Source organism: Tupaia chinensis, unplaced genomic scaffold (assembly GCF_000334495.1).
Source record: "Tupaia chinensis unplaced genomic scaffold, TupChi_1.0 Scaffold143636_1, whole genome shotgun sequence".
Lineage (NCBI taxonomy): Eukaryota > Metazoa > Chordata > Mammalia > Scandentia > Tupaiidae > Tupaia > Tupaia belangeri.
Window position 1 is genome coordinate 1 of NW_006203484.1, and position 13,648 is coordinate 13,648.

Consider the following 13,648-nt stretch of genomic DNA (forward strand, 5'->3'; position numbering starts at 1 on the left):
ATTCGTCAAGGTGCCCGGACTGGGACTTGAACAGCACTGAGTGTCGTGTGTGATCGAGCCACTTGATGTCCACCCCACTGGCTGTTCCTTAGTGGGAATAGAATGTTATCACCCTTCATGTGTGTCTGAGAGAATCTTGACAGTATCATAAAAAATTGCTATGATATGTTAAGGTACTCTAAAATATTAGTGATGTCAATGTCATAAGTTGCTTAAGAGTCTGGTTCTCAGGGAAGAATTTTTTCTTTTTTGTGAGGCTTTCGCTACTGGGCGGGTGTGCCTAGTGAAAGGCAGAGAGAGACGGAGGGACAGAAAGCAAGCAATCGTTCCCCAGGTGGTGTGGCCACACCACAATCCCTTGTCTTCCATTCTCTTCTCAGGGTCTTGAGCATACACGCACACACATCCATTTTGCGTTTCAGTCACCAGGTACAAGTCTCAAACTTTGGTCGACAACAGGAGAGTCTAGCGTCTTAGCCATGACACCATGTGTTGGTCCCAGTATAAAGCCTTATTTCTGGTTGTTGCAAGTTTTCAGGAAATGACAAGTGCGTCACATTATTCCTTTTACCTCTGTTTGGTAGCTGAGAAAATGCATTTCTGTGTATGTTGTTGACCGTTCAGAATCATTTTGAAAGAAAATAAATTAAGATGGGAAAGATCGCGGAGTTCTCACAAATTGGTTTTGTAGTTATCAGTATGAAGATTACAAACCAGTGTCTTTATTTCTTCAAATTCGGAACTCCAGGTCTTTTGAAAATAAAGGCAAGAAAACAAAATATAGGAAATGGTGGACCACCAGAACTGCGAAGGTGGTAGGAATATCGGAAAGAGGACACGTCACCGCCTGGTGGTTCACTCCAATTGGCTGAGAACAACAGATGCTGTGAAGCAGATTCAGAAGAAAAAAGGTACACAACTATCACTTCTTCATTTCTCTCTGAAGGTATATCAACAGTGATGACTTTTTCTCGAAATGACCCAGAATAGTGTCGTGTCTTTCAGTCCAACAGAGGAATACTCAATTGTTTATTCTATTGAGCAGGAAAGAAAAATTAGAGTAAGTGTTCTTGATGAAGAACAATTTAATTACCTGGGATGCTTAATTGTTCATTAAGTGTAGTAATCTCCTTGGAAATTTAGTATGCTAAAGGCAAGAGAATACTGGGTGATACCTGAAGAATGTGTGATTCATGGAAGTTTTCTTTTCTTTTTATGAAATAGTTAAACCAATCCTTCTAGATTATGTTTGTAAGTTCTTGGTAATGATGAAAATCACCTAAGATGTTTTTTAAATTTTAGTTTTTTGACTGTCTAAGTATTAGAGGATTTACTATATTATGTTTTAAATATTGATCAACTATTATTAATAATTATTCTTGAAACCTCTATTCATGTATGATTTTAAGGTAAGAATGTATTCATTAAGAATTGATGCAGATATGCATATTGTAATATACTTTAGCCTTTAAGTGATGATTGAAATGTTGAACTGTCATGCACAGATTAGTCTTATTCTATGTAGTAAAAGCCATGCCAACACTGAATGCAGTCTGAAGAGACTTATATTTTTAGTTTCTTTCTTATCTCCTAGTATGGCATGTGTACTCTCCAGAGACAGAATCATGGTTGCAGGGGTTAGAAGACATCCTCTGGGAGAATTGTCGATGCCATAGTCATGTCTCTTATAGTCTCCTTACAGAATTTTTGGCATGCACACTACAAGCCGAAGGTTCCAGGACTGGGCCTTGATCAACACTGATTGTCATGCGGGATCCCGCACCTTTAAATCCACACCACTTGCTGGTCCCTCTTTGGAATAGAATTTTAACCCCCTTCCTGTGTGTCTGACAGTATCTTTCACCATATCATAAGGAATAACTATTATATAGTAAGACAGTCTGAAATATTTTTTATATCAACATGATTGTTTACAATCTGGTCAACAGGGAAGTTTTTGTTTTGTTTTGTTTTTTGAGAGGTTTTTGTTATAGGGCATGTGTGCTCACTGGAACGTCAGAGAGAGTCAGAGAGACAGAAATCGAGAAATCACTTCCCAGGGAGGGGATGGCTATGTCACAATTTCTTGTTCTTTATTATATTCTTAGGATCTTGAGCATGCACACACATGTGTCCGGCATGAGTTTAAGCCACTGGGTCTGGGATTCAAACTGTACATGGGAGTCCATAGGAGTACATGGGAGTCCAGTGTCATAGCCATTATGCCAACTGCTATTCCCAATCTCCCCTTTTTTTGAAACCTGAGCGCAGCTTTCGTTCCCTATATTTCTATCAGTATTCTTATTGCAGACATTTATTCAATCTTTAAAAAGTTTCTTTTTAATTTATCATTATTATTATCCATACATTCTGTTGCTATACATCGTTTGTATTGTAAGGAGTCTACCATGCATGATGTACACCTCAGTCCAGCCCATGTGAGAATACTGTACACATCCTCCTCAACAGATAATAAACCATATCTGTGTCCCACAAGTGTCTTAGCTTTATTTTTTTCCCAAAAAAAGGTTTCTGTTCATTTCTAAATCTTTCTTCTTCCAAGGCTTCACCATCATCTAGGCTTTTACTTGCCTGCTTCTCCAAACTTGTAACTGCCTCTTCCTTTTAGCCCATTTCCAAACCATGTCCACAGTTCCAGTTGTCTGTTAACTCCACCCATTTAGCTGTGCCCATTTACCATATTCATTTGTTATTACGTTGCTAAACAGGAATACTTGAAACTGGGTAGTTTGTAAAGAATCAGTGGATCACTTGGCTTACAGTACTGGTTCCTGAAAAGTATAAATGCATGGCCTAGCTTCTGGTTGGCTTCTGACTAGTTACAACGTTGCCCAGAGAAGCAGACAGGTCAGTAACTACCTGTAGAGAAAGAGAGGGGCAAAGACAGAGTGGATGGTTTCCACCTGGCCACCTTTGCAGTTCACATTCTGGACCTGGAGGCTTGAAAAGCACACGGTGCACATGTGTTTGCTTGTCTAGAATACACCTATATGCAGTGTATTCATGCTGACAATATTCATTTTCCATTCTGTGGAAATGTACAGTGATTATATATAAAGAACTTTTAAAAAATAAATAAATTACTTTTAAAAAAAAAGAAAAGGCCACCCAAAGGAATAGCTAGGCAGATGCAAAGAGGAGGAAAGAGATGGAGAACAATTCATTTAAGAAGGGCATGTTAAATATGGAGTCAAGATGATAGAGATTAGTATAAAAACACAACAGAAATAGCAGTTAAATGAAAATAGGACCTCTATGTTATAAAATTTTCTAGAAGTTATTTTAAATGCAAATTTAAAAATAGTTGCAAATAATGAAACAAATGTTCAGATTCTTCTGAATGATTTATAGCTGATTTTAATGAAGAACTGAGAAAAATTTAATTCTAAATAATTTTTTTATTATATTTATTTATTATAGGGCATGTGCACTTGCCAGAGCAAGAGAGGGGAAAAGTAAGAAATCATGCCCTAGGGGGGATGTCCATGCCACAATCCCTGCTCCTCCATTCTCCTTGGAATTGTGTGCATGTATGCGCATGCACTCAGCATGTGTTTTAAGTTGCTGAATCTGGGCCTCAAACCATAGTTGACTACATGGGAATTCAGTGAGAGATTATAAATTAATATTTTATTTAATCTTTTTATTAAAAATAAAAGTTTCTGGTGGGAGCAGCAGGTGGTGTAGTGGTTAAGGTGCTGGACTCCCACATAACCAGTCACAGTTGAAGTCCCAGTTCTGGTTGCTTGAAAGTCATGCCTGGGCTCTTTGTCATAGCAGCCCTCAGCAAGTCCATCCATCACAACTACTTTGAGATCAGCCACACTTGGCACCTTTCCTGCTGGGTTTCCTTCCTGTAGATCACCAGGAGCACTCTAGAGGAGTCCCTGAAGGTCTAGGCACTCCTGTACCTGATTGCAGCAGTTCTCCAGACACAAAAATCAGACTACTATTTACACAACTATTTCCTGAGACCCTACAACCCACTTCATTTCTGACTGCTAGTGGGGTCTTATGTATGGCTTTCTTCTACATTTTAAAGACAATACTTGGAAAATTCTACTCATGGGCTCCTGGCTTTGGTGTCACTTTGCCAACATCTTATGTGAAAGAAAAAGCAGGAGATAGATGCCCACAATTATAGGGCCACCTTGGCCACAGAAACACTAAGAAGAATGGGTGTAGCAAGAGGAACTGTGCCCCCATTTAGAAATGGAGAAGTCCTTTTGTTCTGCCTCACAGCTGCCATGTACATGTTCTTTTTCAGATGCAGATGATATGAAAGGATTTATATTTTCCACATTAAGGTTTATTATAGGAGAGGAAGAAATCCCCACACATTCTCATTCACCAGAGGCAGCATATGCAAAAATGGAGAGAAAGAGAAGCATGAGGAGAAACCATGAGGTCTGAATATAATTGCTCTCATCAGGAGAATTGTGGGTTCTATATGCAAACATAGACCAAGTCATAGATGTTGCAGACACTAGGAGGATAACTGAATCTCTTACTGCATAAACAGTTTTATCCAAATGTTTAGTGTGGGGTGCTTGAGCAAGTGCTGCCTCTGAATCCCCTCCGAGTTTAGGCATTCATTTACACAGTCACCTCAGCTATGTCTTCTCTTCTACAATGAAGAAAACTTCCAGCTCAGAGCTCTTCTTGGCTCTTTTGTTAGTATACACTAGGGTACTAGATGCTTCCTGTGCTGGGTCAGAAACCTGGATGGTGAACTACATGTATTATAGCTGGGTTTTGGCAGGTTTGTCAATGACTTTTTATAGAAGCACAACAATTTTCATGTATTCAGCTTCCAAGCTGGTGGGGACAATGTATTCCAAAGGCATTGAAGTAGGGAAGGTTCCCTGTTCCTCATGCAGATCCGATACTCGCATGTATTCCATTTCTATAGCAGTTTGTTTTCTGGCAGCTGTTATGGACATGCAAACCTTGTGACCATCTTACTGGAAGTTCCCATTACAGCTCAGCAAAGGCAGATAAGCTGTCCTGAACTGAAAAGTCCTTGATGTTTTTGTTATTGATTCATCTAAATGCTTCAGGATTTCATCGCCAGGTTGGATCCAGGATATCCAACTGTAAAACCAGAGTTGCCTACAGAGTTTTCTTGAAGATGACTGCATTTATAATGCAACTATCTTGTTCATCATTTTATCCTGAAGAGTTAATTATGTTGAGCACAAAGAAGGGAGCTCAAGTTCAAACTTCAGTGTTAGTTTGTTACAAAAACAAAACAAAAAACAAAACAGACACTGAGGAATGGAAAGCAGCACTCAGACAGATTAGGAGAACTATTTATTACCCTGGTGGAGGAGTTAACACTGGGAATCTCCAGGCTGACTGGGGGTTGGACACAGTATTTTATGGGGGAATTGGGACAGGGAGGCGTCAGGGTGGGGATTGGGCTCAGATCCCACCCTAGGCAGTATCAAAGGGAGGACTCAGAGAAGCAGGAAGTCTAATCTATTGAAGGTACTAATTTATTCAAGGTACTAATCCATTCAAGGTTTTCAGATTCTCATGTAGTTCCAGGGAGGGGCAGTAAATTTGCCAGAGGGCAGAAACCTTAGACAGTTATCAGCTCTGAGTTATTATTCATGAATTCAGGATCTCTCCATATCAGGAGGAGTGGGGTTTAAAGACAATAGGAGTTTTAATCACTCAGTTTACTCTTAGGCAAAGGAGAAGAAGGCAAATTTCTAGTCATGGAAATTTGCAGTTTATAATGGAGGCACTCCTGCTTTATGTTTAATGAGAGATGTTTCTTTTTTAATTCATTTTTCTTACCAATCAGAAATACGAAGCTTTTGAGGAAAGTATCACTTAATGATTAAGCTTCCTCCTTAGCCAGAATCTGAGTCTGGATTACTGTAGAGGTTGATATTATTATTATTATCAATTAAATTATGTCTGCAAGCAATATTAAATAATTTATGTAGAAATGTAGTAACAAGATACTTGGAAATGATGCAGTATTTAGGGGAATTAACTTTGTGAGACTGTGTCAAGTTCTGATTTATATGCCTCTGCTCACAAAATACTGCAAGCATTCCTTAAATGAACAAAACGTATCATGGATGTGGAAAACCACTGGCTTGGCCAAATGATCCTCAGTTTTTCTATATTCTGCGTTGGAGGAGTCTGACCCAGCAGGGCTCCAGGATCTGTCTGAGCCCCCTGACCTTTGAGCTCCGCTTCCTGTTGGTTCAGCACTTGGCAAGGCCATTGCTGTATGCCCCCAGACCTAGGAAAATAGCTTGGGTCCACTCAACATGTTTGGCAAGGCCACTTGTTGTACGCTCCAGGGACTGTGGTAGCCTTGCTGGGAGGCGACCCCCCTCTGACTCCCTAATATACTACTATAAAAGAATTACATGGCTCTCTTATACATCCGGAGTATATGATAAAATTTCCAAAAAAAGTCCCCGAACGCTCCCCTTTGCTCTGACCACCTACTGTTAATTACCTTAGTTACAATGCTTCATCCACGCGGTTACAATGGAGGGTGTACTGGAGTCCTTCTTGACCTTTGGAAGGCCTTTAAAAACACATTTAACATAAGCTTTAAAATAACCTCTTAGGCTGAAACCCACTTTAAAGTTTTTCATTAATTTGTTAGTCACTTTACTGCCAGTTGAAAAAACTGTCCCTGCCCTCACCAAGTGAACAGTAACTTCACCTCTTCAGGATAGGTAAATATATTAAGATTTCTTTAATTAAATTTTAGATCTTTATAGAATTATATAAATATTATTCTTTATTAAGATCCATAAGAACTAATACCTATATACTTGAAATTTTCTTTTAGTAATCACAAGACGGCTACTGCTGAACACCGGCTGATCATTAACTCTGCCTGCTGGAGCTGTTCTCTGAAACCACACTCCCCGAAGTTCCCAAAAACTTGCTTACATCAATCAAACAATTGTTGAATTGTATCGATGATTAATAAACCTGCCCTTAATCAAACCCTGAATGGAATCTATGATCTCTATTGTTAAAACTTTATGAATTGATAATTAGAACACGTAGCCCCTCACCCGTTTAGTTGCATGTATCACATTTTCAATAAAAAGGCATGATGATTCCTAGCAGTGGTCACTCCTCAGAGAGTGATCTCTGGGGATGTCCGGCTGTGGACATGCATGAAAAAGGCCTTAGTCTTCCTTTCCTGCACCACCTCCGACGAGTCACCCCACACCCGCTGAGGCTGATCCCCAACACTGCATCTTTTCCAAATATTTTACAGGACATTAATGTGAGGAGTGAGATTGTTCCTCCATGTTGATCCTGGAGTCTAATTTCATTTTACATTTCAATAAATAGCATATTTTTGGCTAGATGATTTTATTACTCAATTTTCAAGAAACACAAGTAGCTTGTAAATTGAGGTGAGGTTTTACTTTTTTTGTTAACAATGTTGCCAAGAATTGTTCACTGTATTGGAAAAGCACATCACAGTCCCTCCTTTTTTCATTCTCTCAAGTTTTTGCGTATGTCCACATGTGCATCCAGCATGGCTTTCAAGCTTCTGGGTCTGAGACTCAAACCATGTTTGACCATGTGGGAGCCTAGCACCTTAACCACCAATCCACCTGCTGGCCCCTCCTAATGAGATTTTTTTTTTGAGTTATTTATTTTACTTGTTATTATTATTTAAATTTGACCAGAGAGACAGAGCAAAAGGGAAGTTGAGAAAGCAATTCACCAGATCTGGGACTCAAAACACAGTGAGTCATGTGGGAGTCCACCACCATGCTGCCTGCCAGGCCCCTAATGAGATTTTAAATGCTTTGGCCTTGAATAAATTTCTACTGTTGAGGGCTAAGTATGAGCCTAGACAATTTGACAATGGATGTAAGATGAGGGCTTCTGCTACAGCAGTAGAAACAGGAAACCCACTAGCAAACACTTACAGGTAATAATCAGTGCTTCATATAAAGGAGAAGAGAAGGCTAGGTTAGATAATGTTGAGGGAGTTTGTCATCAGGATTGCGGTGGGTGTGGAATTCTCTAGTCAGAAAAGACATATCTTTTTTTTTTTTTTGAGAGATTTTCACTGTAGGGCACGTACGCTCGCCAGACAGACAGAGACATAGAGACAGAAAGCGAGAAATCCCCCCCCAGGGGGGATGGTCACGCCACAATCCCTTCTCCTCCATTCTCCTCTCGGGATCTTGGGCACGCACACACACGCGCCCGGCGTGAGTTTTAAGCCACCGGGTCCGGGACACGAACCGTGGTCGACTACGTGGGAGTCCAGCGACATAGCCATTACGCTAACTGCTGGTTCCCAGAAAAGACCTTTCTGAGTGAGCCAGCTGTGTGAAAGTCTAGGACGAGGATGTGCTAGGCAGAGGGCAGTGTTCTGCCTATGCACATCCATGCATTATTTTACTCTTTTTTTTTTTAAGAGGTTTTTGCCTTAGAGTGCATGTGCTCACCACAGAGAGGGTGACAGAGACAGAGAGAGGGAGAATGAGAAATCATCCCCACAGGGGGGATGGCAACTACACAATCCTCTCTTCTTCATTCTCCTGCCAGTATTTTGGGCACGCACACACACACACTAAGCATGATTTTCAAGCCACTGGGTCCTGGACTCAAACCATGGTCAGCCATATGAAAGTCCATAGACGTAACTACTGTGCCATCTGCTGACCGTATTCATCATTTTACTCTTAACCCCTTGGGATACCATGGAGCAGAAAGTGGAGTACCCATCATGATAATCATTTTCATAGTTATTATGTATGGAAAAGAAAATGTACAAACAAGTGTGTGGCATATTTCAGATGCTTAATAAGTAAAGAGTCTTATTCTTATTTAAGGCTTGCTATACTTTTGGAAGTGATTTTCTTATTGAGAAAAAGTTGCATACTATATCTAATATTTGCTATTATTTAAATATAATGTAAAATATAATGTAAAAGGCGGGGTTTTTTTTTCCCGCTTTGTCATTATCCTGTGCCAGTTTTGTTATTAGACAAAATTTTATCAAAGATTATTTATGAGCAAGCCAGTGGTGTGGTGGTTAAGGTGGCCGGATCCCATGTGGTTACCATGCAGTTTGATTCCCTGACCAGACCAGCAACTCCCAAAACATTCCAGGCACATGTGAGGGCATGCCCACAGTCTGGAAAGGAGGGAGAAATGGAAGAGAAAGGGTTGCAGCATCCCCATAGGGATGTTTCCTCACTTTCTTTCTCACTGTCTTTCTGGTGAGCATACACACCTTCCGGCAAAGTTTAAAGAAAAAATGTAAGTGTTTCTAAACACCTTGTTGATCTGCATGAAGCCGCTTTTACAGTATTCTGTTTGTACTCAACATAGCAAACTCTCAAGTTTCTCTTCCTGCCAAGCACCTTATTTTAATGTCAAAAAATTTCTGATTTTAGAAGTATTTTAGGGCCAACCAGGTGGCATGATAGTTAAGGTGACTGGATCCTACATGGCCAACTGCACAGTTTGAGTCCTGGCCCAGCACCTTGAGAAACACACCCAGCAATGCATGCAAATGCATTCCCAAAATCCTGAGAGGAGAGTGGAGAAGGGATTGCAGCATAGCCAATCTCCCCCGGGGGACAATTTCTCATATTTCCTTTCTCTCTCTCTCTCTCTCTCTCTCTCTCTCCCTCTTTCTCTCTCTCTTTAGTGAGCACACGTGCCCTGTAGCAAAACCTAAAAAACAAAACAAAAACAAAATAAAACTAATATTTTAAATGTTTAATGCTGTAAATGGTATAACAAGTGTACTTCTTAAAGAATTTACTTAAATACATATTTTTAAAATGTCCTCTTATTTTTGGTGAGGAATGTAAAGTAGAGCTACAGGTATTTTGAAGTTTTTCCTTACTGAAATATGCACATAAGTTCATATTCTGTCTGTGTATATGTCACCCGTGGCCTCTGTGCTCAGGTTACAGAGGCAGGAGCTGTGTGAAGATAAAAGACCAGGTTGATGAAGGGAGCATGTAATTACTTCTAAAATAGAAACTTCAGGTATTTTCTTAGGAAGTGAGGAAATCTTAGATTCTTTCTTAGGAAATCTTTATGCAGCTCACTATCGATGTGAATTTGCGGACAGTCCAGCCTCGCAGTGTGCTGGCTCTTCCTCTGGTGCCGCACGTGAGAAAGGAAAACACAGAGTAGATGAGTGATGGCATGGTAAGGATTTTACTTCATAAAAGAATCATTTGATAGCATGTTATGTAAAACACGAACACAGGTATTGTCTAGTAGCCAAAGAAAGTCACCTATTCAGTGCACAGTAATGAAAAAGAAAAGAGAGGCCGGGAGAAGTTATACATCTTAGCAGGTGTCTGCAACAGTGAACAGAGAGCCACTAAGGGAGCTGGATTACTGGTGCTATTGGAGGGTCCTCTGAGCCCTGAGGAGAGTCAGGAAATAAAGACAGGAGAGGAGCAAAGGAGGGAATGAGAATGGGAAAGGCAAGGAGTACAGGGCATAAACTAAGGGAAAGGAGAAGCTGTGCTCAGTGGAGGGTGCAAAATAAAATGATCCTTTAGGAAAAGGAAGGGTAGGGATTAAAAATACAGGAAAAATACAGACTGGGCTTCCAGTACTGAAACTTGTTAGGGACGTAGAGCACAGCTGCCTCACCCTTACTGTCTTTCTCACTATCGGCAAGGCATTAAAGACTGAGGGGCCCAGTCATGAGAGCAGTGTTTTATCTGCCATAGATGAATATAAGAGTAGATGGCAATCATCAGACATCGCTGGTTCACAGGATACTATCTCGTGGGCCAGAGTAAGAGAATTGGGCAGAAGAAAATAGGGCTAGTTATGGAGAGCACAGGGAACATTGAGCCTGGTAAAAAGTCCATTGGAAAATGTGTAAGTTCTAATGCAGTTTCCCTCTGGGAGACCTAGTAGAGAAGAACTTGAGTCTAGATTCCAAAAGGGCAAGTGCAGTTGAAAGAAAATGGAAGCAGACTCAGCATTGACCAGAGCTTTTCAAATTGTGTTGTTAAAGAGGCAAATCTTGATTCAGCAGGTATGGTATTCTGCATTTCTAAGGATTTCTTCTGGAACCAGTGAATAATTGTGCAAAACATAACAGGATTAAGGGAAGAGATTATCTTGCTTTTATTTCTCAGGATGTTTCTCCCCAAAAGGAAGAAGCAATAGAGAGAGAGATAGACATTTTAGATGTAAGATGCTGCTATTAAAGAAGAAAGAAGTAGTGGGAATAATCCTTAAAAACTGTGCCAAAATGGAAGAACCAGGGTCACAGATTAAGAGATTACTTTTGAAGAGAGAAAAGGATGGGGAAGGGGAAGAGAGAAGGAGAGGGTAAGAAAAAGGTTAGCTAGATAACTTAGAGTAAATGTTGAGGAAATGCGAGAATTCACTTCTGTCACTTCTGGCTTTAGTATATTTGTACTGAAACAGAAAGTGAGTTTACTGCTGCTCCAGAGATTACTGGCAAAAGGAGGGATTAGTAAAATTAGGATGAACTGTAGCCAGTCATGTCTCCCCTCCAAAACTATCAGGCATCAGAAATCTGCATTGTATCAATATTATTTCCTCAATGAGATTAATTTGAATGTAGACACATTGGCTGTGTGTTTTAAGATAATGAATTATTTGATAAGATATTTGTTTAATAAAACTTCTTTAAAGACTACCATGACATACCAAACCAAACTAACTTTGGAAATGAAAAAAATATATAAAGTTAATTCCTTTAATACTAACATGGTTATTTTCAGTCAATATTGAACTGAATTTAAAATGTAAAGGGCTATTAATATTTAGCAATTGCATGCCAGTTCATTTTTTCTTTTTGATAACCATACTTCTATGTTGAAAGCTGATTATAAATTATTTCTTAGATGTGTTTTATATGCCTTTTTATAGGAGTGGGTCAAGAAGCTTTAATGTGACTAAACTAGAGAATACCAGAAATGTAGGCATGCCTGTAGCCCACATAGGTATGGGAGAAATTAATATTTAATTATATATTATTCTAAGAGTGTCTACCCAAGCTGGTTAATTCTAAATACTTTCTCTGATGAGGAAAGCATTTAGCTGAACCATCATCATAGCTCAGCCACAGTGAACTGCCACCACAACTCTATACTTCCTAAACTAGAAGATAGGCGGGATAGTATATAAATAACATTTATAGTATATGGTGTATTTTCTTTGTTTTATTTGTAGTATATGGTGTAGACAATTCTGATAGGTTACATTAAAGACAATTCTGATAGGTTGCATTAAAGGTACATAGTTGCATTCCACCATCTGCTTTGACATTTTTGCTTGCAGGACAGTGATTTGCACTCTGATTAAAAATCATTTGTCTCGGGAACCAGCAGTTAGCATAATGGCTATGTCACTGGACTCCCACGTAGTCGACCGCGGTTCGTGTCCCGGACCCGGTGGCTTAAAACTCACGCCGGGTGCGTGTGCGTGCGTGCCCAAGATCCCGAGAGGAGAATGGAGGAGAAGGGATTGCAGCGTGACCATCCCCCCTGGGGGGTGATTTCTCGCTTTGTGTCTCTATGTCTCTCTCTGTCTGTCTGGCGAGCGCACGCACCCTACAGTGAAAATCTCTCAAAAAAAAAAAATCATTTGTCTCAGTCATTCAGCATGTTCATGTTGGTATATGTGGACTTTTCTATTTTAGTTATAGGCATTTGAAACATAATCTTACTTCTGAAATCTTAACTGCATGTTTGATTAAACCTGTTTGCCTTCAATATATGTCTGTCGTGTTTCTGTACTAACCAAAAAAAAAAGAAGTAAAAAAATATACCCCAAACCTGAAGTAATCATTTCCAAAGCTAAGAGGAATCAGCTCCATACTATCTCTGCGTGAATGTATGCGTGGTTTTTGTCATATTTACAAATAATTGATTATATGTTCCTTTTGCCTTTTAGAGTCTCCCAAGATGACTTCTCACTTGATGGTAAAATCTTTTATATTTTTACTTGAATTATTAATTATATGTTATATGAAAAATACATTTATCATCTTGTTCCAAAACCCTTTCAGCCTACTCTTGAAGAGAAAGATTCTGTTCCAAAGAAAGCAGGAGGTGTGGAGGATGTGCAAACACCAAGACCAGGTAAATTTTGCAATACATGTTTAACTCAGGAAAAAATGTAGATTGAAATATTTGAAATGCTCGTAATCTTCTCCTTTCTAATTCTTCATTTAGAATTTTTTTTTTTGAGAGATTTTCACTGTAGGGCGTGTGCACTCGCCAGACAGACAGAGAGAGACATAGAGACAGAAAGTGAGAAATCACCCCCCAGGGGGGATGGTCACGCCGCAATCCCTTCTCCTCCATTTTCCTCTCAGGATCTTGGGCACACACGCACACGTGGCCGGCGTGAGTTTTAAGCCACCAGGTCTGGGACGCAAACCACGGTCGACTACGTGGGAGTCCAGCGACATAGCCATTAAGCTAACTGCTGGTTCCCTCATTTAGAATTTTGATGAAAGGATTTGACATAAATAATGCAGATATCATTGTTGATATCTGTGTTTGAAAAGAAGATATTCAAAGCATAAGAAAAAAAAGAGATTTTTAAAAATGTAAGCTTTAGCGAACCAGCAGTTAGTGTAATGGCTATG

At 39.7% G+C, this 13,648-nt stretch overlaps 1 protein-coding gene and 1 pseudogene across 4 annotated transcripts in view; both read left to right on the plus strand.

The window, feature by feature from the left end:
- Positions 1-752: 752 nt before the first annotated feature.
- The window catches only part of LOC106733379 (ankyrin repeat domain-containing protein 26-like), a 28,009-nt gene continuing 15,113 nt past the window's right edge, over positions 753-13,648 (plus strand). For 3 of the 4 annotated variants that reach the window (XM_027766698.1, XM_027766699.1, XM_027766700.1), the window contains exons 1-3: positions 753-911; positions 12,949-12,977; positions 13,064-13,136. In XM_027766698.1, coding sequence (XP_027622499.1) covers positions 788-911; positions 12,949-12,977; positions 13,064-13,136 — 226 coding nt within the window. In that variant the 5' untranslated portion in view covers positions 753-787. Of the gene's footprint in view, positions 912-6,847; positions 7,004-12,948; positions 12,978-13,063; positions 13,137-13,648 lie in introns of those variants that run through there. The other variant, XR_003547198.1, reaches the window with a different exon arrangement.
- On the plus strand, positions 3,777-5,150 carry LOC102499578 (transmembrane protein 135 pseudogene; annotated as a pseudogene).